The sequence below is a fragment of the Falco biarmicus genome, chromosome 5, assembly GCF_023638135.1.
Source record: "Falco biarmicus isolate bFalBia1 chromosome 5, bFalBia1.pri, whole genome shotgun sequence".
Lineage (NCBI taxonomy): Eukaryota > Metazoa > Chordata > Aves > Falconiformes > Falconidae > Falco > Falco biarmicus.
Genome location: NC_079292.1, coordinates 70,443,788 through 70,469,699, shown reverse-complemented (window position 1 = coordinate 70,469,699; position 25,912 = coordinate 70,443,788). Strand labels below are relative to the sequence as shown.

Below are 25,912 nucleotides of genomic sequence, written 5' to 3'. Positions count from 1 at the left end.
GATCTGAGAAAGGGCTGAAGAAGAGCCTTAAAAAAGCAAAACCACCAACAACAAAAAAGCAACGGCCAACACAAAACAAAAAAAAAAACCCCAAACAACAAAAAAACACAACAAAACAAACCCACCAAAAAGCAAAACCAGAACAGCAACAAAAATCCCCACTCCTGCACTGGCTGTGGCTTCCTTCTTTGCACCAGCAGGGGATGAGGCAGCAGCTCCACACTGTCCCAGGAGCAGCTTAAGGCATCTCCAAGATGGCTAGCCAGGTCTTCCTTTCAGGAGTGCCACTCAAATGACTCGTGTTGCCTGCGCCTTGAGCCAGACTCAGCACCAGCAGAGTGAAATCAGCACTGAACACTTTTGGCACGTTCAGATCAGCTGAAGCTGAGTAGCTGGTGGATGCTGTAACCAAGAAAGATCATCTTTGCCCTCTTCCTGTAACGGTGAACATCTGGTTAAAAAAAAACCCAATAATTTAGTCCCACACATTTCTCCAGTGCAATACAAAACAACATTGCAGTGAATAAAAAGGAGGCTAGTGGCATTAGGTTGGTTTGTTTGTTTTAAATCTGCATTTTCTGTTACAGGTTCTTTGAAAACAAATGGTGAGGTGTTCAAGTATTTCCTTTGAAAGAGCAATCTGAAAAACTAGCTTCCTTCCAAAAAATGGCCTTTCTGCTCAAAGTGCATTTTCCAACAAAAAATCATTCATACAAAAATGTTTTGACAATATCCAGATCATCCTGCCAGCTAAAGTATTATAGAATTCCCTCTTTTATTTCCTTTCTTTCTCTTTCCTTTTTAAAGATGACAAACTAATTTGACAAAAAGATGAGAGTGGAATGTTTTCTAAAGTCAATACTGGGAGAAATGTAAGGAGAAAAAAATACAAAAAAGTTAAAGGCCCCTGAAAATGTCATCTTGCCATTGTCTTAATGAAATACTAGATTTTTAAACAAAAAGGCTTTCTACCCTTCCTTTCTTCTGAAAATATTTTTTTTCTTTTTTCAATTTTTACTGAAATAAATCAATTTTTTTTTCTTTTTCACCTTGAGTCGGGCAGGTGGGTGTTATGTCAAAGGTTTATACTGAGAATCCTATTCTACTTTACTTTGCCCAGTATCTTTCAAAACAGCATGCAGATACAAAACTTATCTGTGTCAGTCACCTAGAAAAGCAACAATTATTTGTGTGATTTCATTCATAAGGCTTGCTCTACAGCCCAATCATAAATATACCCTGTCTCAGACACACAATCCTCTGGAGGTGTTACCATTAACAATATTTTGAAAAACCATATGTGTTAGCAATATCACACCAGAAAGTCTTCACAAAGGGGCAACATAACAAGTTATACTATGAAGTCAAGAGAGTAGAAACGGTAGAAGTATGGACATTACACACTGCTTTCCTAAAATGATCAAAACCATTAGACACCCCAGTCTGATCATTTATCTTTTATATGAGGAGACATGTGAAATAAACCACTTGATATCAGAAAAATATATTATGGAACAGGATAGCATAATATAAAATAAACCTCCTGCTTATATTTCATATGCAGCAACTGTTGTAAAAAAATGCCTCCAGCACTGAAGGCAACGGGTAGAACATTACTACAAAATCCTCATGTTCCGTGGCAATGGGATGAATGACTACTATACTGTGTATTTTATGAAATGCACAGTTAAATATTCCATATGAAAATACACAGAGGTTCTTTTACTGTCAAATTACCATACCAGAAGCAAGACAAGGTCTCTTCTCCCAACATCAATAGGACATGAGGAAATAGCCTCAAGTTGCACCAGGGGACGTTTAGATTGGATATTAGGAAAAATTTCTTCACTAAAAGGGTTGTCAGGCACTGGAACAGGCTGCCCAGGGAAGTGGTTGAGTCACCATCCCTGGAGGTATTTAAAAGACTCGTAGATGTGATGCTCAGGGACATGGCTTAGTAGTGGACTTGGCAGGGCTGGGTTAGCGGTTGGACATGATCTTAAAGGTCTTTTCCAACCTAAACAGTTCTATGATTCTAAGAAATGCTTCCTGCTATTAACATTAGGATGTGGTTCTAATAAAAAATTTTGACAAATGACCCTGTATTTTTTATATTCAGTACTAAGGGATGTGGCCTTCATTCCACTGACATGCCTGTGCCAAGATTGCTTTCTCCCCAGTCTCTGAGTTTTTTCTCTAACCTGGGGGCCAGACATCTCTGTCAGTAAACGGAGACATTGACAATTCCCTAACTTCGGAGTCAATTTGTGTGAAAGCTGTATGCCTGTGAAAGTAGGACCAGGCATAGCTAGATGTGGCAGAAGAGCTGGAGCACCCACAAGACCCTGTGCCTAGGCACACGCAGGCGGGTGGCACCCCTATGCCTGCACATGGTCTGGCTGGTGAGCAAGCGAGTAGAAACATGCAGGGAACAGAGCACTGTGTAAACAGTCACCCTGGAAATAAGAGTGAACATAGGCAGAGCAATTACCCTTGTGCAAATTGGGAAGTGGATGGCTCACCTTTCCGTTTCATGAGCACCTAAGCATTAGTTTCATTGGACTGAAGTCAATGATGTTTATGGTAATTTTCAGCTGCAGCAGAAGTGAACATGGTCTGATAAAAACACAAGTTATTGTTTACTTGGTGTCTTGCAATTAAAAAGTGCTTGTAAAATAATCTGATGGAGTGTTTCCTTCCAGTTTGCTATTAAGATAGTTGAGATTAACTTAGTAAATACGCCATGCTGCAGACTGCCAGAGTTTCAGATGATCTCCTTGAAACAAGTTACTTTTCTCCAGAACCTTTGGACTCAAAAGTTCCTAAAATCAGGTAGTTCCCACAGCAGTAAAATGCAGTTATGTCAGAGGTAAACTGAAATTGCCACTAGCAAAAGAAGTACGCCCCAAAACTTTGTAGTAGAAATTGAAAAGTGACAGTGATTTTAAAAATGACACTAATTACACTGACACTTGGTCAGGCTAAAGGATGAATATCCTGATAAAGACTGCTAAAAAATACAGATGAGTAGGACTGTGGTCTCTGTCTCTTCCACAGTAGCGCAGTCCTTCCAAACAGCTTGTCAAAAGGTCAGTTACTGACATCTAATTGCACATATGGAACTAGCATCTGAAGCAGTCTTTGGAGTCCTGCTATGTGCATATTGAGCATGTAAAATACTATTTACTGTAAAGATAAATCCAGCATACAGTACTGAATTTTTACATTTGAAAGTATGTTAGTTTTCAAAGTACTTGAACATGGGATGCTGATTTAGTCCGTGATGCTGTTCTGTGGGGATTAATATAGAGATCTGAGACAGGTATTCAGTCCTAATTTATACCCTGCCAGAATAAAGACATTTGAACCATTTTTGATATTCAGATTTGAGTTCACAGAACTGAAGCTCTAATTATTACCACTGAAGAAAAAAGATTTACATTACACGAAGCAGCATAACCTCCTGAAAGGCAAGTGCAACACATTTAATCACGTAGCTGTTCAATCCTAGTCCATATTTACTATTACACAGTGTATACATATACATGCGCTGTTATATATATACTATTATACACTATATATTTATATATATATATATACTTTTTATATTTAATATATATTAAACATTACATATACTTTTATATTTATGTCATTAGTCAGTGGAGGACCTCAATGTGCTTTACAGGAAAACCATACAAGCATACACCGTAATTTCTCTGAACAGTTCTCTGTTTAAGACAGTGATTAGAATATGCATAAAATGTGCAGAGTTTGAAACAGCAAGGCAGTGTAAAACAGACCATTTTTAGACTTGGTACAGTTCTTTCTTTCCCTTCCCCCCAGCTGATCTCATTTTCCTCCATTAAATTTACCTTCTAGTTTACTACAAACACATTAAGTCTCAACATCAGAAGTGACCACAGTGAACAAACCAAGAGAGAGTGAAGGCAGAGAAATCCTCCTGTTGATGTCTCACTCACCACTCGTATCCCCACATCACTGAATTTCTGAGATACTGTCAAAACTGAGTCAAATCCAGGCCCACGGACGTAGAGCCAGAAGTAATGACTACATGCTTACACCCATGACATACCAGGATCAGAAAAGGACTCTGAATTATAAGTTCATACTTCACTCCACCCCCAAACATCCCCAAATGACCTGCACTTTCAGGAGCAAATTAAATTCTGTGGCAGTCCCTTTAAAATAAACCATTACTTCCCAAAGCTGGACACAGAGCTGCTTAAGGAGGCAGAGCATCGCATGCCAGAATCCTGTGGCATTGCCATCCTGCAGACTGGAGCTTGCCACATGCTCCAAGGGGACTGAAATTCCAATATATGAGGAGCCTCTGAGAGGGTGAATGGAGGATAAACTCTAACAAAGACATAAATGAAAAAAAAATAATTAAATACTTAATTTGTGAAAGTGCCTTTTGATCATTATAACCTCTGGTTTTAACCACCCTGATGTCTTCTTCCAAGTATGGTTTACTGATAACACATCTTCATGGCACCAGCAATGGACTTGTTGATAAGTTAAATAATGGGACTATTTTCAGACCATTTTTATAGCTGAAAATTCTCATGGCATAAAAGAGTCATCATACAGTTATTTCACTGTGGAGAACTGTTATTTTTCTTAGAATAACTTTGAACTCTGTAGCTTTCAGGGAAGGGGGATGTTTTTCAAATAAAACCCTGCTTCCATTCTTCCCCCAAAAGCTCAGCTTGTATTAGCTGGAACAATAACAAATTCATGAAGATATGTATTCAGGCAGATTGTAAATTTAGCCAGAACATTTATATGTTACTAAATCCAAACAAAGATCTAAAGTAAGACACAAAACACCATAATAAAAAAAAAACCCAACACAAATACAACAAACACAAATCCCTCCCCCCAAACCACCCCCCCCAAAAAAAACCCCCCAACAAAATCCAAACCATTCCAAAAGATATGGACTGACATTTTTAAAGCTGAGTAAGGGACCCAACCACACAAGTCCCAAAGAAACTGATTAATCATGTGGTTGATTATCTCAGTTTATATGCCAAGTTAATTCCTGATATAACTTCATTGTCTTCGGTGGAGTTAGACTGCAAATGTATTTGACAGATAGTCATGTTTCTTCTCCAAGAATAACTTCTGAAGCAGAAGGTTTAAACATGAGTGAATGAAAGTCCTGAGCCAAGTTCTACCCTAATTTAAACCCTGTACAAAACAGCTGACTTGGAAGTCAGGGTGTAAGGAAAGGCAGAAAGAGACATGAGTCTATTCTTCCTTTGCTGGGACATTACGTCAATTCCCTTAGGTCATGTCTCCGAAAAACACAGCGGGAATCCAAATTGCAGTTTGTTGGAGATTCTTTCCTTCTAAACTTGCAAGTTCTTGTATTTCACAAACAGTAAGTGTTCAGGGAAGAGGCTGCACTAGTCTCAGTGGAGGACCATGAAATTCACTCGTATTAGGTACTACATCAATCCAAATCTTGCCTGCTTCAAACTGCTTTTAATCTTCTTTGAGGATAAGCACTGGAAATGGTCCTATTAATATGAACATTGGAATTAGTCACCTAATTTAATCAGAAAATAATGCATTTCAGACATTCTCAACCTCAATGTTATTTTGAATCAAACCCCAGCATTTGGATTTTTTTTGTGTGTGTGTTCGGTTATTTTTAATTCATTATTAGTATTACAGTTAAGCAAGCCTAAGCAAGGCTGACAGGTCAAGCAGGCTGCATACACCTTTGCTAAGGTAAGAGGGAAGAAGTAATGCCCATCTCAACTCCTTTTATGCAGCATTGCTAAGGAATGACTAGGGAAGTTATATTGCTTTGCCCCAAGTGCCATTTATGCCAGCAGCAGAAATCTGAGCACTACAGCTCTAAGTGTAGTGAATTCCTAATGTCCTCACTTCTGGTTCTTCTGCTGGCAGAAGTTATTTTACTAAAAAGTGATGTAATCTGGCAGTAAGTGAGCTCAACATAAACAAATGGCTCCACAGTAATACCCCTGCTCCAGGGAGATCATCACTAGGGCGGGTGGCGTGAGCCATCAAGCTGGTCTCCAGACTGACAGCCCAAACACTTGGGTGCCCTTCCCAGCTCTCCTGTCATTGACTATTTTCAGTCAAATCAGAAAGTAAAGTCATACACGTTGTTTTAACACTCCACTGGATGCCAGGGACCCATCTGCTAAGCACCCTTAATGAGGCAAAAGTGAAGACATTTCCCATCCGACATAGTTTGCAACAGTTATAAACAGGAGAGATATTGGATCGAGAGCATCTCATGTTCCACATCTGTGAAATGCAGCTGATAATCTTATGCCTTGTAAAACTGCATGCAAGTGAAAAGCTCCATAGGATGGGCTATGACCACTGCCATGAAGGAGAGCACAGTGTTTGGAGGGAATTGGCCAGACCAGAAGCAGGGAAGCTGAGCAGAGCCAGCCCCACAGGAACAGCAGCTCTGCACGGCCCCACGCTGCGCGTCCCCAAAATTGGCCACTGAGCACGTGACTCTGAAATTGACACTTCCCCACTCACCTGGCATTGTGCAGGGGTGGCTTTTCTTCCCTTCACTGGGCTCAAGCAAGACTTATACAAGTACTTTACCACCAGCAGTGCATACAGAGCAGCTTGCTGGGCTTGCTGTGCTCCCCGCTGAGACCTGCCAGTTGAGGGACACCAAATGCCATCTGGTCCTATGCATAGCAGCCACCTCCCACCCTTCCCTTCTTTTCTTCAGCTCCCTCCTGCATATGTGATTATTTGTTATCTCTGCACATAGGCCTCCCTGCTGGAGACTAATACCACCTACTTTTTCCCTCTTCACCAGAGCTTACATCTGTGATCTCTAATTCTTCCCCTCTGTAGCACTCAACGCCTGTACCATTTCATCCTGTGTACCTCTCTTGTCCCAGGCTCATCTCAGCAGCTGCAGTCCAGTTCTACTTTGCCGTCTTATCACTTGTCACCTTCTCAACACCTTCATTTGGGCTGCCTCCAAACTCAGCTTTTCTCCCTTTTCCTTCAGAGCTGCTGCTCTCTATCACCTATCTCAGACACTAGTGCTTGACAGACTGTCTTCCAGTCCCCTTCATCACTTTGACCCTCCTCTAGCAATTTCCATCTACAAGTACAAGGTGTTCATACCAAAGTGGACTATGTTTAAATAGGAAAATAGCTGGACAGGTTCCTCCAATCTCTTCTGCCTTTTCTTTCTCTTCACTAGCTACTCCAGGTCCAGGCACAGTCTCAGGCACTGCACACAGGTAGCACATCACTGTTTGTCCTTCAGAGTACAGCTGTGAAAGGAGAAAGCATTTTTAAAATCTCTTCTTGAAAAATAAGATGGTAAGGAGTCTTTTGAAAATGTGACAGGAGATCTTTTACTCTGCATCATTTCCCCAGTCAAAATACAGAAAGGAAAAATAAAGAAAGAAAAGGAAAAAAAGAACATGCTGTGTTTTTTACTAGCAATTACAGAATCTATTGCTAGCAATTAAAGAAGAGCCATGACTAAACTTTTGAAACATCAAGATGTTTAAACTATTCCAGCTGAGATAAATTGTGGGGGAAAAAGTCCTGATGCAGACATCATGATGGATGGAAAATAAGCTACACACAGATCTTCTTGTAGTATAATGACATCCATGTTAGGACTATGACTTGAAAAGTTACTATGGCTAAGAATTGTCACATTCAGTCCGAGGGCCAAGGAGAGCATTTCTGCAAAGGTTAAAAAAAAATATTAAAAGGTAGGATTTCCTAAGGAGAATGAAAACTTAAAATAACACCGATTTAAAATTGCTTCTTGTGTGGTAATCTCATTTCCTTAGAACCAGCTTCTTATTGTCCTTCCAAGTGTGAGGCATAGTTAAATCTTCCTGAAAACAAATGTTCTGATTAAGCAAAGCTTAATTAATTATACTTATTCTTCAGGCTGTTGCCATGTCCTACTCTTGGGCACAGAAATCTGGGATGTGAGACGTTCTCATAGCTTTAATTTTGAAAAGGCTCAGGACTGGGTTAGGTGTCACATTTTACTGTCCGTCTGTAACTGAAAGAAGGATGGAACAATCCTGTACAGCTGACAAGGAAAACTTTTCCTGTAGCTGTAACCACTACAATCATAGCTAGCACAGTGGTATCTCTAGCTCCATTTTGGAAATGCGGAAAGGATTTTGAATAGTTGTTGGTGGTGAATGCTTTGTTTACACCACTAGAAATTCAAGGCACTGCTTAGTTTTAAATTAGAACATAAGCAACATGCTGACAAAGCCTATATAGGCTGTTTTTAAAGAGGGTGGAGGGATAGAAAAAATTAAAAGAACATAAGTAGCAAGATCTTAGACCATAAACTGAAACTGAGAACTAGTTATCCCATGCTCCAAAATCTAAAGCTTTATTTCTACTTCAACAAATTCATTAACATTTGTTGACTATTGGTTTAAAATATTACAGCTGATTACTTTAAGTGACAAGTAGGTAAAACATGGAAGATAAATTGTTGCAAGGTAGGCATGCCAAACTACAGAAGGAAGCTATTTAGCCAGTTATATGTTGACCTTTACAAGGTTTCAAATCTGAACCGTAAATTTTCAAGAATTAAATTGTTTTGGTTTGAAGCTTCAAAGCATCCTGGTTCAAAAACTGCCAACCCTTTTTTCCACTGGTTACGGGAAATCTAAAGCATCCAAGACAGTGCTTTTTCAAAGGTCATCTCCTTGTAACACTGTAAATGGGGTGGGTTTGGCTTTTTAATGGTAGAAGCTATAGTGACAAAAAAAAAAAAAAAAAAAAGTGAAAAAAGGTTAGAAACTACAATTTAAAACCTCCTGGTATTCTGGTAGTCTTGTTCCAGCATTGTTCCATGGTAAATGATTAATACTGTAAAGAGTTTTGGGGTTTTTTTCATTTTGTTTTCCCCCTTCAAAAATGTGAATTGGGCTACAAGTAGTGAAAAGGTCCCAGCTGCCACAATAAGCAATGCTGAATTCTGCTCACAGGTCAGGGGAGCTGCTACATGCCCATTCACACAGAAAAGTTTGCTGGGAAAGCTTTAAAAACCAGACGAGTTGATGGCTTGTGCATCTCACCTGGGTTCTTTTTGTCCCTCCAGCTCTCGTCGTACGCTTCCTGACCAAACGGTTCATCTGGGAGTATGATCCAACGTTAGGTAGGTTGCATTTTGTTCTGTACACATGGTATGCTGTATATAATAGCATGGCTGAAGTAATGGAAAGTCATAGAGTTAAAATTCCAAGCCTCAGACAACCTTTAAATTTGCTGTAAAAAGCTTCTCTATGGTCATTTAAAGCTGGAACAAATGATTACCTAAGATGGCAGAATAAAGAAACAGTGATGAACTCAGACGAAAGGAGAACTAATGTATGAGGCACATTCCTGCCTACACAGAAGTCAATGGGGATTTTGCCGTTGAAAGCAATTGCATTAGCATTGCCCTCTGAAAATTATTTAGTGTGCGATCAGTTTTCTGCTTTTGGATAATCCGAACATCAGCTGCTAGAGAATAAAACGGCTGGGATACAGATCTCAAAAATTCAAGAGGAAAAAAAAGTGTGGGTACTTACAGTCAGTCTACCTACCCTTAGGTAAGTGTTTTGTCCTCACTTTCAAACGTACATTGTGTCTCACTTTTTGGCTCACCAGATAGGGACACCAGTCATCAACAGAGATTCCACGTCTCCCCCACTACTCCCAATTAGCTGTGTTGGGTCTGGTGCTTTCGAGAAGCTGGCACAGATATCTCAAAAAAGACTTGTCAAACAGTTGCTCTGAATAATTAGAGGCCTTGCTTGGAAATTTGGGCCAAGCTCCAGTTTCTTAGTATTTCCTAAGTTAGTGTATATTTGAGTGCTCTGCACCAGAGAAGGTCCAGGACAAGTCCAAGACAAGGCATTCACTTCTTAGAAGGCACCTTCAATACCTCAGGACTAAGTGATTTACACATGAAGTAAGGGGACGGGAAATTTCCTGTCCTCTGACCATCCACTGCCATCTCCTTCCTAACCTTTCTTTGGAGGCTCAAATACAGACCATAGAGTTAAATACCTATTTCTTTGTTAAGGTTCTTTCTCTAATTGGTTTCACCAAAGAAATACAGAATGCTATAAACTTGCACAGCAGAAACAAAGATGAAAGTTTAATATGCTTTGTCACAAAACTTAGGCAGCCCTTCCAACAAAGCAAAGTATCCAGTATTATACTAAGTATTTTTGTGTGGCAAGATGAACAAATGACAGATACCAGAAATCTCATCTTTGGAAAATAATTCACAGAAAAACCTGAACTCAAATACATTCTTTTATCTGCTAATACCAAAATACTCATCAGTGAATTACATGTCACCTGCCTTGTACTGCAATACAGGGTGTTCAGTATAGTGTTCTATTCATATTATTAGTATTAGGACTTCACAGCTCCATCACTAATACATCATTTTAAGAAGCTGACAATAGAAGTAGTACATAAAGGGTTTTGTATCAGTATAATCCAAGTACATTTATTTCTTACAGGTAAACTGCACGCAAAACTGTCCTTGTTGCTTTGCTTAAGTACACAAACTAAGTAATTAGCAAGCTGCAAGGTTTATTATTTTTTGCCCCATTATGAAGGCCCCACACCCTTTTTGGTGTGCAAGACTTGACATTTGTTTCTGTTTTACAAATGAATACAACTGCATATTAACCATGCCCTTTAGGAATCTAATCATCTTCTGTTTGCAACATGGAAAGCTTTCATGCAGGCAACAGTCCTATCTCAATAAAACAAAACCTAAATCTCTTCTGACTTACTGAATTCTACACTCTCGTTCAGTTTAGAGAACAGCAGCTTAAATTAGGTATTACAGTCATTGTGAAGCTAAGTGCTTTAAGTTGCTCAGAGGAAAATGTTTGATAAGTTGAAAAAATGAATAAACTATTGTCAATAAGTTATTTCTTAATCATAGTAATCTCTGGTGGAAGCTGACCACCAAAGATTGCTTTTTAAAGTGCTCTTTTTTTTAAACTAAGGATCATAACAGGATTCAAAGGAGGCTCTGAATTGTTAGGGGAAAAAAAAAATTCCTGAAATTCTAACCAATATTCAGGCCTTCAGAGATCAATCAGAAAGGGACCGTACCTTCAAAAGCTTTATGAATCAATGCTTGAATAAATATATTTCTGTCTTTTTCATGATCATCCTGCAGTGATTTGGTGTCCAGTTACCTGTAAACATCACTGAGCTGAATTTACTGAGAAGTTTTAGCAGAACAGATTAATTTCTTCCTAGCAGTCATGGACTGGCAGCTGGGTGGAAAGAGGGATATCTACGTATTCCACCAAAACAAGAAGTTTAAGTTGTGTCGAGAGACCCTTTTGCTCTACAGGGAGAATAAGCAGCTTTGTCAAGTAATTTTGAAAGGACAGGAGTAAAACAGATGCAAACTATCTAGCTACTAAACAACATGAGGTTTTGCCAAAAATCACTGGGGCAGTGACAAAAATATCATATTTATAGTTTATTACTTATTCAAGTTTTCAGCTACCCATTAGCCCTCTGATGCAAGGAATCCCAAGATAATTCCTATTTTTAGGAAAGCTTTCACCAAGCTTTACAAGGCCTGATGGAAGTTCAACATGATCCTAAACTAAGCATCAGGGTAAAAAAAACCCTTGTCCTCTTTTAATTTGAGGGTGGTGCATTTTAACTGGAAAGGAAAAAACACACCTTATAAATATTCTTGACTACTCTAACCTGCCAGAAGAAAATGAAGGACCATATTTTTAGCAGCATGTGGATATACTGCTGTATCTCCAGAAGCCAAATTGCAAACCACAAAATAACATTTTCTGGCAGGATGAACATCACTGAACCTTGCAAGCCTTGGCACATGGGCTGCTGCTGAAGTCAGGGCTTTGCAGCTCTGCCACTTTTGTGCAGGATGTTGGATCTGTGCAAGCGTTGGTAGGACAACTGCATCCTCACAAAAGTACATATCACTCTACTTTTTATTTTGCTATTCTCAGCCAAGGGGTAACAACTGCAGCAAGGGTCACTTTCTGGAGAGTGTTAACCATCAGCCTTGACTTCTCCATCATTTCTATTTAATTGGCAAGTCACTGTCACCATCTTGGCATGGGGTTTTTTTGTTTGTTGGTTTTTTTAAAAAGGTGCTAAATCTCTCAGGCTAAGTGGTTACCTAGCATTATCAAGGCAAATGGGTTTCCACTTTCACTCTTTAGTTTTAACAAATCATACAACTATCTCACATGGTTACAGAATTAGAAGGTTCAGTGACAGAGCTCTGTGTAGAAATGGGCTGGAACTGCACATTCAAAACAAATACATACAGTTTTCTAAAATATTAAATATATGGATTCAGCATTAAACTTAGTCTTCTTTACTTGTTAAATATGTACTAAGAAAGGGGATTGTGTTACCAGATGGATTAAGGTTTGTATATTTCTGAATAGAACACAACTTGCAAATTTATAAGGAGATTCAGTGAGAGGTTAGAAGGTCTAAAACCACTTGGCCTGGTTAGGGCATCACTTAAGCCACAGCCTAAAAGCACTTCACAAACATAAGCAACATATCTGCGGTGGATTGAACACAGAACTGGAAATTTCTGTTATATTTCAGTTTGGCTCTATGAAGAGATTCGTAGAAGCATGAAAACAAGCATTTCTATGTACCATTGCAGCAGCGCTTGCCAGGAGCAGGGTGGCAGCAGGCTGATGATTTGTCCCGCTCACCGAGGCAGCACCCTCACAGCAGTGCCGATGCAGGTGGTCCTGGGACTCGACCACCCCACTGCTGCCACAAACCCAGCAGCCTATAAACGCATAACACTAGCCAGCCAGCATCATCTCAGGGAGGGACATACTCTATGGGGATGAGTTTCAAGGTGGAGGCGCAAAGATCTATATTCGTCCATGCACTCTCTGTGGGTGAACTCTTAGCCTGAATTGCAGGACTTCCATTGACTCCAGTAACCCAGGGCTTCACACCATGATTTTCAAGGCTGCTGTGAATAGCTGCTCTCCTCAGTGTCAGTAAATCGGAATAACAGTCTGTATCTCAGCAATTTCACCCATGAGCCAGTGGCGGTGCCCAGAATTTAGGGTGCCGTCACCTGTCTTCAAAAATGGAGAGATATTGTGGTTTGTCGTCAAACAAGTAATATATAATTGAATTTAAAATTGGAGGTGCTGAACTAGAGTAAGTCAATGGAATTGGCAAATTTATTTTTTCCTGGCGGGCAAAAAAGGAGGTGGAAGCCCAAAGAGTTATCACAGCAGTAGATAGACAGCACTCACAGCCTGCAGAATACTTTACGGGCAACAGCAAATTACCTGCCTCTGTAAGCTGTGACATGCAGGGACACTCTCATGGATCAAATGATGAAAGACGAAAATTCATCATAGCTATGGCTAAGTGGGTGCTTTTAAAAATGTTTTGCAGTATTTCTCTGAGAATGCATTCGTTGTACCATAGCCAGAACAATTTGCTTAACTAGAAACAGAGCTGGGATATCCAAGATTAAAAAAAAAAAAAAGAAAGAGAAAAAAAAGAAAAAAAGAGGGGCTTATGAACGGGGTTGTGTCATTTGTACTGAATTAGCATTTTTATGTGCAGTTGGGGGAATCAGATGCTTTCTGAGGTGAGGGACTTAAACCAGCCAATTTTGCGATACAGGGGAAAAAAACCCAAACAAATAAAACCTCAAGGAAGTGCAGGAGACAGGTTCCTCAGTTCTTTCCTTGATTTTGTCACTGATGTGTTGCCTACAGTCTCTCTGCCTCTGTTTCCCACCTGCAAAATCCTTCATCTCATAGAAGGGTTGTAAATCCTTTAAGTAACTGGTATTTATAGAGTTAATCACATATCAAAGCTGCACAGAAACACAGAAACAAAAGTCTACCTATAAAATAATAGCAACCAAAGGAGATCATATATTCGTTGACCTTTCCAAAAGTCAGTTGGCTTTCTCACACTACCCCTAAATGCCTTTCTCTAGCTGTTCACATATTTCATACAACTTTGCTAATCTTCTGTAAGGAAAAATGTCTCTGAGCAGATACTCAGCAGAACAGTGCATAACAGACTGCTCTGTCTATGAAGGCAGAGACTGAAAGCATAGGAGTTTATTTAATTTGAATGGGACAGAGAAAAGGCTATTCATTACTTTGAAGGAGCAGAGGTAACCATAAAGAAACATGAGTCTTAAGAAAAATTATAAGTCTGCTAGGACTAGTAGATTAATGGTGACATTTTTAAAGAGCATTTCTTCCATTTTAAGTCACTGAGGGTTTTGTCACTCTTTTTCTACTGGGAGAGGAGAAAACCTGAGTTGGTGTTTCTAAAAAGTCCTATCTAATGCAAGAGACAGACAGACTGTAAGACACCATCAAACAGTGGTAAAATGTGTAGGTATCAGTAAAGCAGCAAAGGTAGGAGATAAGGTAGTACAATTTGCTCTCCCACTAATTTGATTATGAAAGGCCCATGATAGCACTGTTTTTCTCCAGCATAACATGAAACAGCCAAAGGGCTGCAGAAAGATACACTAGATAAACAAGTGCTTGAGGGAGGGAGACAGACACCTCTGTAAGTGCCCTGAATTATCTCACAGCAGAGAACTTCATCTCCTATTGACCGGCTCCAAACTTTACAAATTTCTCTGCTGTGGCAAGAACAGCAGAAATCACCCTGCAAAGGTATCGTTTACATTGGCAAGAAAGCTATTCCCATTGCAAAGCTGGTTGCAAGGAAGACTATTTTTACATTAGAAGGGTAGTTTTGCCTGTATAACCACATCTGTAGTTGGGGGTTCCGTTAGCAAAATTATATAAATCAGAGGTCACAAGGGAAGCTTGCAGATACCATAGATAACGCATTTAACATTACAACACTAGAAAATATTGCTAACCTGAGTTTCTTTTCTGCACCTGATAAATACAGATCTGTACAAACGACATAAACAGTAGAGCAGAGTGGGAATATATCCAAACTAGCTTCCATCAAAATGGTCAATAACTAGGAACAGCTTAGCAGTGGGAGCCAAGACCTCACTAAGAATAATTTACTTTAAAAAGAGAAGATGCAAGAACTATTTTTCTGGGTTAATTTTGTGCCAACACAGCCATGATAAAAAGCTTAAGTCCAAATACTGTTCCCAAGGACTGCCTTTGCTCTCTGGTTTATTCAGCTAACACATTGTCTGGGCAGCTGGAATACCATCTGAATACAGACTCTTCATCCCCAGGATTGCTTTCCCTGCTGCAAATCACAAGCTGAAGAAACACATCTTTGTATGTTGCAGATTTCTAGTTTTCTTTACTTGTGGCTCACTCAGCAAGTTTGTCTTAACACTCCTAAAGGTTTACTGCCTGCCTCTACCATAAAAATACTGACTCCCAGCAGCGCAGCTGAGAAACTGCCCAGACAGCAAACAGAACCTTTAACAAAGGACCCCATACTAAAGATAAGTGTTAATAAATCATCAACTGATGGTCCCTTCAGCCCTAGGGTGTAAAGGTTGACAGACCAGCAGCCCCAGGAGGAAGGCAGCCTGGAGAAGCCTTCCCTCCCAGCCCTCTTCCTCCTGCTGCACAACGGGACACTGCAGTCTACACAGTGCTGTAGACCAGATCATCAACACGCTTACCGTTAAAAATAACCATTTTCCATAGCAAGCAAAAGAGGAGAGAGTTCTGCCATCATCTTGCAAAACTTTGCCTTCTGCACATTTCGTCTGAAGACTCATGTTGACAACTACAACTTACCTAAGCACGAGCTAGGAGTAACATATGTGGTCCAGTGCGGGCTTTCAGCCAAAGTGAGGTGTAACGGTAACCAACCATTTGGGGCTAGGAGGAATGGCTGCCAATCTGCGTTTCAAGGAGTGCCATGACAAATGTGCAGACGCTTAATAAACTGCTGGAAAACAGCCTTATTTTCAAGCCAGACTCTAGCTATTAGTATCCTCAATTTTTACTAACAAAATTACTCATTCCTTCTGCCTCAGTGCTTAAGGGATCCAGCCCTCAACAGCCCAGATTGTGCCTTCCTAGGCATCTTCCTGGGTTTCTGTTTTTCCGACTTCAAAACAGTAGAAACATTACTTCACTTGATACACATTTAATACGTTATATCATTTTTACTTTATACCTCAGCAGTAGGAATTTATACTGAATGTATTATGGCAATGAGCCGCGAAAGTATTCCTGATTCCTCTGAGGTGTTTGTAAGGAAATGGACCGGTATGGCCTAGAGCACCTTAAACCCCAACACTGGCTTCTAAAATGCTCAACAAAGACTTGAAATGATGAAATTGTAATTCAGAGCAGCAGAGGAAGATGCTTAAAATAACATGGGAAGCAGTTACCTGACAATGTGGTTTGTTTTATTTCACATGAGTCTCAAGATGAAGATATTCCTGATGCCAGTAATAAAAATATTGCTTTTTTACAGTAGCTCAACAGACAGCAAAAATCAGGAATGGCAGTGACTGTTCTTGCTGTAGCTACAGCTACAAAATATTTTGCCCTTACTTCTCTTGCTCATCATACTTTGAAATTTTCTGCAGGTGAGTAGAGTTTCCACTGCTCGCTTTTGCACCTTCAGGAGAGCAGGCTTTTGCTTTTTTTGTTTTAGGTGTGAGAAAAGTCTCACTGGTTAATTTTCATTTATATTGGCAGAAATAAGATGAAGCTCACAGCTTCACTAACAAAGACTTCTTGCCACAATCAAACAAAAAAGTGTAGCAAAATATGGTTTATTTAGTCTTAAACTTGTCATGGGCATAACTCCTACCAGGAGCTAACATCTCTGATTAGTGTTGGTGGAAGGTTAAATTGAAAAAATTAAGAAACAGTTAAAGCCTTGACGTTTACTCCCTACTAGTTAGCACTGCTTTGGTTTTGTTGGTTTTGTTTTAGCATGCTTTGACAGACCCAGTTCCCAGCTATCTGTACATGTTTTCTCTGCCTGTCTCAGTAAAAGCTGGTGAGGAAAGAACCTATAGGAAAGGAAAAGTAACACCGCTCCTTTCTCCTTTAAAGAAACCCAGTCTTCGCACACAGGAGAAAAAACATATGCCGCAGAGGCTTACAAATAGACATAACTTTTTTTTTAGAGCTTCAAGAAATCTGTATTCTAGCATTTCTATTTGGTGGCCAAAATGCTGTTCAATGAAAATGTCAACGCATCAAGAAAAAAAATGCTTTTCTGTAGATTAGTTTTATATCTTCTATGTGTTCTACCTAAAAAGCAAATTCTGGAGATGCCACAGATCCTTTCATACCAAGATGAGAATTTCATTGTCTCGTGGGGCTCTGCATGACTAAGTAGGAAAATGTGATAAATCCCAAACTGCTCACTAAGCAGCAACCATGATGAAGCCTCATTTCTTCTGAATTTTTTATCCATATTACCTACTGTGGTAGCTATTTTTTTTGCATGTATCCTTGTGCTCCACAGGGCATGCTTTGTCTCCCATGAGCCCCCACAGCACCTGAATCTTCTTCTAAGATTCTACGAATAAGTCTTTGCCCATCTCCAGGGCAACAGGACCTGGGACAGCCCTGCAGCAGAGGCACATGGCTGCTGCCTGCCCAGTATACGCTGGCTCTTCTGCTCTGTGCCTCCGCAGGGGCATTTATAGGGTCTCTACCCTCTGCCCAGCCTGCATTTATACAGGACAGAAATATTTGAGAGTTTCGCCTTGGACAGAAAACAACTAAAAGCAGATCAGCAAGCTAAGACACACTGCCCGCAGTGCCTGTCATATGACTTTTTTTGTGCACAGCTTTAATCTGACTGGTTTGTGAATACCTGCTGTACTGTAGTCACGACTCTGAGTACAGCAAATGGAGCCTTGCAGAAGGCAGCCAATAGAGCCAAAAATGAAGTTAGAAAGGAAACTCCTTTGCATTTGCACACCAGTGTATCAATTCCAAAAGCAGCACTCATAATGGCAAACCACGTGTGAAGTAGGCTAGAGTTCCTAGAGTTGAATTAAATATCACTGCAAACAAACACCTTATTTTTTTCATATACTTTTTGGGTTAAATTTCTAGCTTGACATGATTGTTCATGTAGTATGACAGTCATACAAATAAAGCACATCACAGGTACTGTACAACCTCTTGAAACTTTTCCTTCTGTATTTCCTGACTCTCGGGGTTACACAGGCAGAAACACAACATTGAAGAGTCCAAGTCCAATTATCAGAGCTGTCAGTGTCACAGAGTTTTCTGTCAGAAACTTACTTTTTACTAATTTTCCTCTTTTACATGTGATAACAACGACTGCAATAACAATGCATGGCATGTCATTTGATGGTGTTATTGATAAATCACCCAACTATGCTTATTTTTGGGTCTGTAGTATCAGTTAATAAAGAGATGTGTGAGGATAGAATGCATTAGCATTAGAAATACGTTCTAAATACACAAGGGCAGTACTGTGCTTACTGTAAAACCACTGACGGTTGCAAAATAAAACCCCTCCTGTAAGGTAAATAATGGATGGAGTAAGTAAAAGCCAGACGCAAGCAAAAAAAATACATTCAGCTGAGTTTTGAGAAGATCTGTGGTAGGGGAAGGAAGAAGGCTGGAGAAACTTTCTGAGTCAGGAAGGTACATTCAACTTACAGGGATTTTCTAAAATGTTAAAGGTTCCTGAAGCAATAAGGAAATGCAGAGGGGAACAGATTTCATAAAGGCAGGCTCAAGGAAAGCTCTCGAGAACATATCAAACAGCACCAGGGTTAGTAGTGGAGGTAAGTTTTTTTTTCCCTGTGGGGTGTCATTATTTTCAGATGTGATAGAGAGCTACATCCTGACGGATGTCAAAAGTTGCAGAAGTCTAAGCAAGCAGGGAGTTAATTTAAAAAAAAATAAAAAAGAACCCCACCAAAAAATTCACCAAAAAATCCCCAACCATCCACACCCCCCAAACAAAAACCAAACAGCAAAACCTTTATTACGTAATCAGAAATAATTATGGGAAATTTTAGTCTTTTTAAAACATACTGCTCCATTGCCATCCAACAAGACTTTAACCAGAATTTAGAAGTTCATGCCTATTAGCTGAAGCTTTTTGGTCTGGACAATCAGCTGTAATTATTACACAAGCTCTTTCTCTAGGTCTCTTGCTGTTCTCAGATGCAGTTGGCTAAAAGCCACCATGCGGCCAAAGTTGCTTAGAGCATTTTTATATGTCCTTGTTTTATTAACCTTTCTTGACAAAAATGAACTAAAATTCTAAATGGAAACAGAGTCTGTGTCCCTATGTACTTAAGAGCAAACAAAAGAGACCAGGCAGTTCCTTAAATCTACATGTGAAACGGTGTATGTCATTGCTCCATCTCAGCTGATTTACCTACTATTACAAGTGTTTTCCTAAAAGCAATAAAGCCTTCCAATGCAAATATTTCCTTCCAGAGCTGTGACATACCTCGATATATACTGCCTGTTCAAAATAAACAAGTACCGAAAACAGCTTTTTATATCACTACAAATCTAAACCAAGAACTAGGAATTACTTCTCAGATAATAGTTTTTCTTTAGAAAATACAAACTTCTGAAACAGATATATTCAATAGATCAGGATAGTCCTGCACAAATAGGTTTGACAAATGACCATTTAAGACTTATAAGCCCAAACTCTATTAAATATACACATATTTAATAAAAACCCCACATATATAATAAATATACAATAAGCACTGCACAAGGATGTGATATGGTCAACCTGTGACTGAATATCATATCTATGGACAGTCTGTGGATCATGGGCTTCAAAGTTTTCTCTATTTTAGTATTTTTTTCCCCTACATTTTTTAAAATCATATTGCTCAGAAGAATAGGGAGATTTGTAATACACTTATCAACACAGAGAGCCCCAGGGGAGATCTTTAATTCCCATCTCCAATCATTATTTCCACAATTATTCAGTAGCTATGGTAATTTAAAAATTTTATCCAGTTCCTATTAATGAATTATTGTGGCAATATATTATACACTTAAAACCAAACCCACTGCCACCACTTTCCAAAATGTTTCTCAGGCCTTTTGACAGCTCTAAGTGTTTCTGGAATAAACTACATTTTTTCAAACGATAGGATTGTGAGAACCAAAAGTACTTTGCACAGCAGGAGTCCTGGGGGATGGCAGCTTTATATCCAAGCGGGACCCTGAAATCTGCCATCACCTTCCAAAGCCGCAACCATCAGCACCTTTGGTCTTGTTATTTGGAATATGGCTAGAAGCATGGCACACCCCCAAACCAACATGAACGGGTCAGATTTACTTATAATCAAACACCAAATACAGCTCTCTCCACAGCGCTAGCAGCGTAAGGCACAGCACAGCTCAGTCAGCAGCAGCAGCTCCCCGACAGCATTGAGGCTAGCAGCTTTGTCACTGAGTCTACTAAGAGCAAAACACAGCTCTGCAGTTTCATTTCTAGCTGAGGTTTTAGCCATATTGCTATAGATATAACATATAGGCATCACCTGGTGCAAATGACAATCTGAAGCTTAGAAAGTTGCCTGTAGTCATCTTGGGAGCCACTGGTACAGTGTTACACTTTGCTCTTTCTACTTCACCATGATGATGCAAACGTAAGACATTTACAGCCTGGATTCATCTGATGAATTTTAGACTTCTAAGTGCTTTTGAGGCGTGATTTATCTGAGAAGAGAGATCAGACAAGCTATATCCAGCACCTATTTTAATTCATCAACTCTAATAGGAGTCGAGGGTGCTTAGCAGAGACACAGACACATGCACTGTCAGTGGTTCCAGTTAGGGATCCAGCAGGTATCTCAAGTCATCTAATTTCTCTCTAGCTGTATGTCTAAAGAAAAAAAAATACAACTGAGAAAATTATATTAATAAATCCCAAAGCAAGGCAATATGTTTGTGAAGTACCATGGAATCAATATGAACAGACTGGAAATCACAACTTCAGGGCTCGTAACTTACAAGACAGCCAGATTCTTCAGATGTTTCTGTTCCTTTGAAAAAGCTATGTCTGTGATTACATCAAAAAAATGCTTTAAACATCCAGCTGTTTTACACTCCTCATTAAAATTCACCCAGCTACCACACATTCCAAAGCACAGGAACAAACACACATTTACTAAGATTTATTTACACTAATCTGACCCAAACCAGTCCTACTCATCCAGGATCAAATTCCATCCCAACGTGAGCAGCCAAAGTGAGTTAAGCTTGCACCATAAAGTGCTGCCAGAGTCCTATTTTGAGAACTCAAGTATCATTTAAGAATCATGCCACTTTTCTGTGGCGAGCACAAGTCTACTTGAGATTTATTGTCCCATTTCACGAGGAAGAGCCACATGACCTACCACACTCTGCCTCCTAAGAAGGACATTTCACAGATACGCCGCAAGCGTGGTTGGATGAGCACTTTCTCAAGTTGTATGGACTAGTTCGCAACATCTACTTGTCAAGCAGGGTCAAATGGTTGAAGGCATTTAAGCACTGGAAGGCCTATACAAGTAATGACCTAACATCACCCTACTCGGTGAGCCATCTCTTCTTCACAGCACTCTCCCCCAAAGAAACAAAGCATAATTTCCTAAATGACCTTGGACATGGAGTCCCAACCTAGCACTGAATATTTTAGCTGCTGAAATAACTTGTTGAAGGTGCATCACTGCAGCTTCCACACCTAACTAGAGCTCCTAGCTTTTCTACATTTCCCCGGGGGAATCGCTGCAGCTAGCAGGGTGCACAAATGGGACAGAGACATACCACTGACAGACTTAGTATATCTTACTTTGCTGTGTAGGTACAGCCTCAGAATCACAACAGTAGAACTCCAACTCCTTCTGCAGCCTTGCAATACTAAACAGAAGGGGTATTTACAGCTTTTTTTTAAAAAAACTAGCCTTCATTGCCTGAAACCCTACAGCAAAATTGCTTGCCATCTGCCTAATTACGTTGACCATTTGTCCCTATTAGAGGCAGCTGTGCTACTTACAGCAATTAAGGTGGCACAGGAGGGAAGTGACATTTTTGGTTTGGGAAGAGTGTGTGTAGCAGCAACAGCATCAAAACACTCATGATTATGAAGGTGACATTCTTAAGTACATACGGAAAAAAGGCATTCACCAAACATGAGCCCTTTCACAAGTTCAAATTAAAGAAATGTGTTTCCTTAAAGATATCCTTCATCCTATTGAGGAGATTTGCACCAAATAAAAGAATTGCATCTCTGACAATGCAAAGCAGAAAAGCATTCATAGTCCCTGGCTGCAGTTTTACAGCATATGCATTTGTCTTTTGATATAGGACATCTGTGAGCTAGCAACAGTAATAAATCTGAATGTTAGCACAGATAATTTTCCAAGTTTTGGGTCAAACACTATCAAATTTAACTTAGCAGCTCATTAAGATAAACCAAGCCCTTTTGTCATTAGTTTTTTGATTAGTTGCCTGGTTCTAAAACCTAGGGCACAGTAAATAGGTCCCTTTTTATTCCTATAGCGTAGTGTGAATGCTTAATGCCCACTCATTATCCTTATAAATCATACACAGGGAAATCACTGCTTGAGACCTTGCTAGGAGAGGGGAATGTGATGATTTCAGCATGTTTCAAAGAGACATTCCTAAAATAGCTAACTGTTCTGTAATTTTATCATAGTATAAGGCCTGAGCTTAGTGGTTAGGTTGCCTGATCTGCAACCATACCGGTTTTGATCTTGTGAGACTTCAGGCTACACAATGACCGGCTGTTGAGCTGGATGCTTTGAGGGTAGTATTATTTGTGCTTTCCAGGTGGCAGCCTTCCCTATGGGCAAACATGGAAAACAGGCTGCAGCCTTGCAGAGCTTTTTGTTGCAGGAAGCTCGGTCCTTTTGTTCGGCAGGGTGCAGTGTCCACAGACACAGCCCTTTGCAGCAATAACTCATGGGAAAGAAAGAGTTGTGCCATATGGGGAGATCTAGAAGAGTCACCATTGTAGAATGGAGGCCTTGAGTGTGTTCCAGAATGGCTGGAAGAGCTCCAACAAATAAAGTTTAGTGAAGCCGTACATCATATCTCAGGTCTTATGCTGGCGTAGCTGTAAGGAAGATACAAAAAAACCACCTTACTTTCTTTTAATATGTTTCACAAAATATGTTCTTATTCTAGAGTCTACATATCGTCACCAAGCTACCATTGATGATGAAGTGGTTTCCATGGAGATACTAGATACAGCTGGTCAGGTGCGTGGGTACTTGTACTGTTATCCAATACCTTGGCTCAAATAGACAGCAGGGAAGGGGAGTGCGGTGGTGGCAGCAGTGCGGTGTATGGCAGGTGTGCTCCGCTTCTAGGGACGGAGATTTGCTTCTGAGCAAAGCCCCTGCTCCTCCATCACCATCAGCTTGCTTCTCGACCCAGCATGTTGGATTCAGATCCTTCTGCAAGGAATCCTGCTTAAAGTTTTCAAACATTGGAAGAACAAACAAAGCAGGGTTTACTCTGGGATTAAAATTATTTGTTTCTCATTCCTTGATTAAGGGCCAACCCAACAACATATTTTTATTCACAAAGTCACAGTCTATTTCTACAGTCAAGTTATGAGGCTTGAAAACCCCAGTCCATGATTCCCACCAAAATGAAGAGAACTTCTGTCATAGTCAGGTCTCCCTTCCTCTCAAAACATGCAGCATGGCAGGTGCTCATGCTGCACAGTCCTGTGCAGCTCACGTGCTGGGTATCATTCAACAGAGACCTATTCTAATTGCCTGCTACCAGCCTGTCCACAGGTAGTCCATGGCACCTTGGTAGAGTAGATCACCTATGCTACATGATAAAAAAAAAGTGATGTGCATAAAGTATAAAATAAAGCAGATGTACATGGCTTTGTAGGATCAACATCTATCTGAAGGCCTGGTGTCTTATTCATAAATCAGATTCCTAAGCCTGGTGTCTGTCTTTTCAAAGCAGGAGGATGCTATACAGAAAGAAGGACACGTGCGATGGGGTGAAGGCTTTGTTCTGGTTTACGACATCACGGACAGAGGCAGCTTTGAAGAAGTGCTGCCACTTAAGAACTTGTTGGATGAAGTTAAAAAACCCAAAAATGTCACCCTGATCCTAGTGGGGAACAAAGCAGACTTGGATCACTCCAGGCAGGTCAGCACAGAGGAAGGTGAAAAGCTGGCCACAGAACTGGCATGTGCTTTTTACGAGTGCTCTGCTTGCACAGGAGAAGGCAACATTATGGAGGCCTTCTATGAGCTCTGTCGTGAGGTACGGCGTCGAAAGATGGTCCAGGGCAAGACTCGGAGACGAAGCTCCACCACCCATGTCAAGCAGGCAATTAATAAGATGCTGACCAAAATCAGCAGCTAAAAAGAGTGGAACTAAGCCAGAGAAGCATTTTATAGCATATTAGCTTGGAGTAGGGATGAGGCAGGCAGAGCACACTTAACTAAAAATGGTCAAAGCTTTGCAATTAAAAAAATAAAAAAGACAAACACCACCACTTTTTGAGTAACACAGGGTCAGACTTTTTTCCTATTTCAGAACGTATTTAGCCACACTGCTTCTGGCTAACATAGGGCGGGGGAGGGGAGGAAGCAAAGGGAAAAAAAGCAAACTCCAAAGGACTAGATGATTGTGGGGATTGGCACTGACAGAGCATCTTCTGCTTCTACAAGGCTGGCTCCAGTCCCCTGCAAGTCAGTAGTGCCTAAACATGATTTCCAGCCAGCCAGTTGCTCAGAAGCCATTGGAGAGCAAGATTCAGCCCTCAGTCCATCAACAACCATTACAACCAGTGTTCTCAAGGACTGAGTACGTGTAGAGGCTGCTGCATTGTATTGGAAAGTTCATCTGTCACCTTTCACCAGCTCTCAATTGGCACATTGTGTGCTTTTACTCCAAACTGTCCTTCCTTGTTATTTTTTCCAAATCTATGAGTACTGATGTTCTTAGCAAGGTACGCAAAAAATGCAGGAAAGGTCTATTTCATGGAGTGTTTAGCCAACAAGACACACATTTTGAAAGAGCTGAAGTTCAGCTGCTTATCCAGATCCTCTGAAACTGTGGAATTCATCAAGAAATAATCAGCTAGTCCAGTCGCATTTTAGCATTTCCCCCTCAAACTGCAGTACTGTACTTGGGGAAATAAAACCAAAAAAATAATCACACTACTATTGATTTAGTTATGGGTAGTTTTTAGCTTTTTTTTTACATTTTTGCTTTGGTCTTATTTCAATTCAAATTGTTCCTCTTACTCTATCTTATTACTGAAGAAGAACTGAATCCATGGGAAGGCAAGCATTCAAAGTAAGCCCAAATGTAAATCAGATGTGAATCACCACTGCCATATCAAAAGGCCATAATTTCCAGCTGTTTAAACTTCCAGATTGCTTGAAGCACTCTGTGGTTTAAACCAGCACATTTTTTATGACTTATCTGGCAAATTGAAGTGAAAGTGCTTTATCAGATTTTGGTGCCTGGGATAAAAGGTGTCCAGTTTTTAATCCTCTCTCTCCTCCCTCAGACATCTCATTTAAGCCAGCTGTCAAGTTTTGCCTCCTGTCTACTTGGTTTGTAACTGTGTGTTAAAAGATGCAACAAACTGGAAGATTTTCATTCACATTGTGCTGGTCTCCCACCAGTTGTGTAGCATCCTTTTAGGCAGCGTGGTGTGCAGCTCAGACTGTCATCACATAGAACTGCAGCCAAAGGTTGGGATAACAATTGGGAATATTTGCAGTATTCTTTTAGGAACAGCCCCCTTGTAGCAAGTGCTTACAACTTGATTCTCCACTGCTTTGTACCTCATATGGTTATTCACTTCTGTGAGGAAGTAACACCAAAAGATTATCAAATGCAAATTGCTGCAGATGCAGGAGGGT

At 40.1% G+C, this 25,912-nt stretch overlaps 1 protein-coding gene across 3 annotated transcripts in view; it reads left to right on the top strand.

Annotated features, from left to right (window-relative positions):
• The window catches only part of RERG (RAS like estrogen regulated growth inhibitor), a 106,927-nt gene extending 81,756 nt beyond the window's left edge, over positions 1-25,171 (top strand). For 2 of the 3 annotated variants that reach the window (XM_056341572.1, XM_056341573.1), the window contains 3 exons: positions 9,131-9,187; positions 23,190-23,263; positions 23,988-25,171. In XM_056341572.1, the coding sequence (XP_056197547.1) occupies positions 9,131-9,187; positions 23,190-23,263; positions 23,988-24,398 (542 nt within the window). In that variant the 3' untranslated portion in view covers positions 24,399-25,171. The remainder of the gene's footprint in view (positions 1-9,130; positions 9,188-23,189; positions 23,264-23,987) is intronic. The other variant, XM_056341574.1, reaches the window with a different exon arrangement.
• The last annotated feature ends 741 nt before the right edge of the window (positions 25,172-25,912 follow it).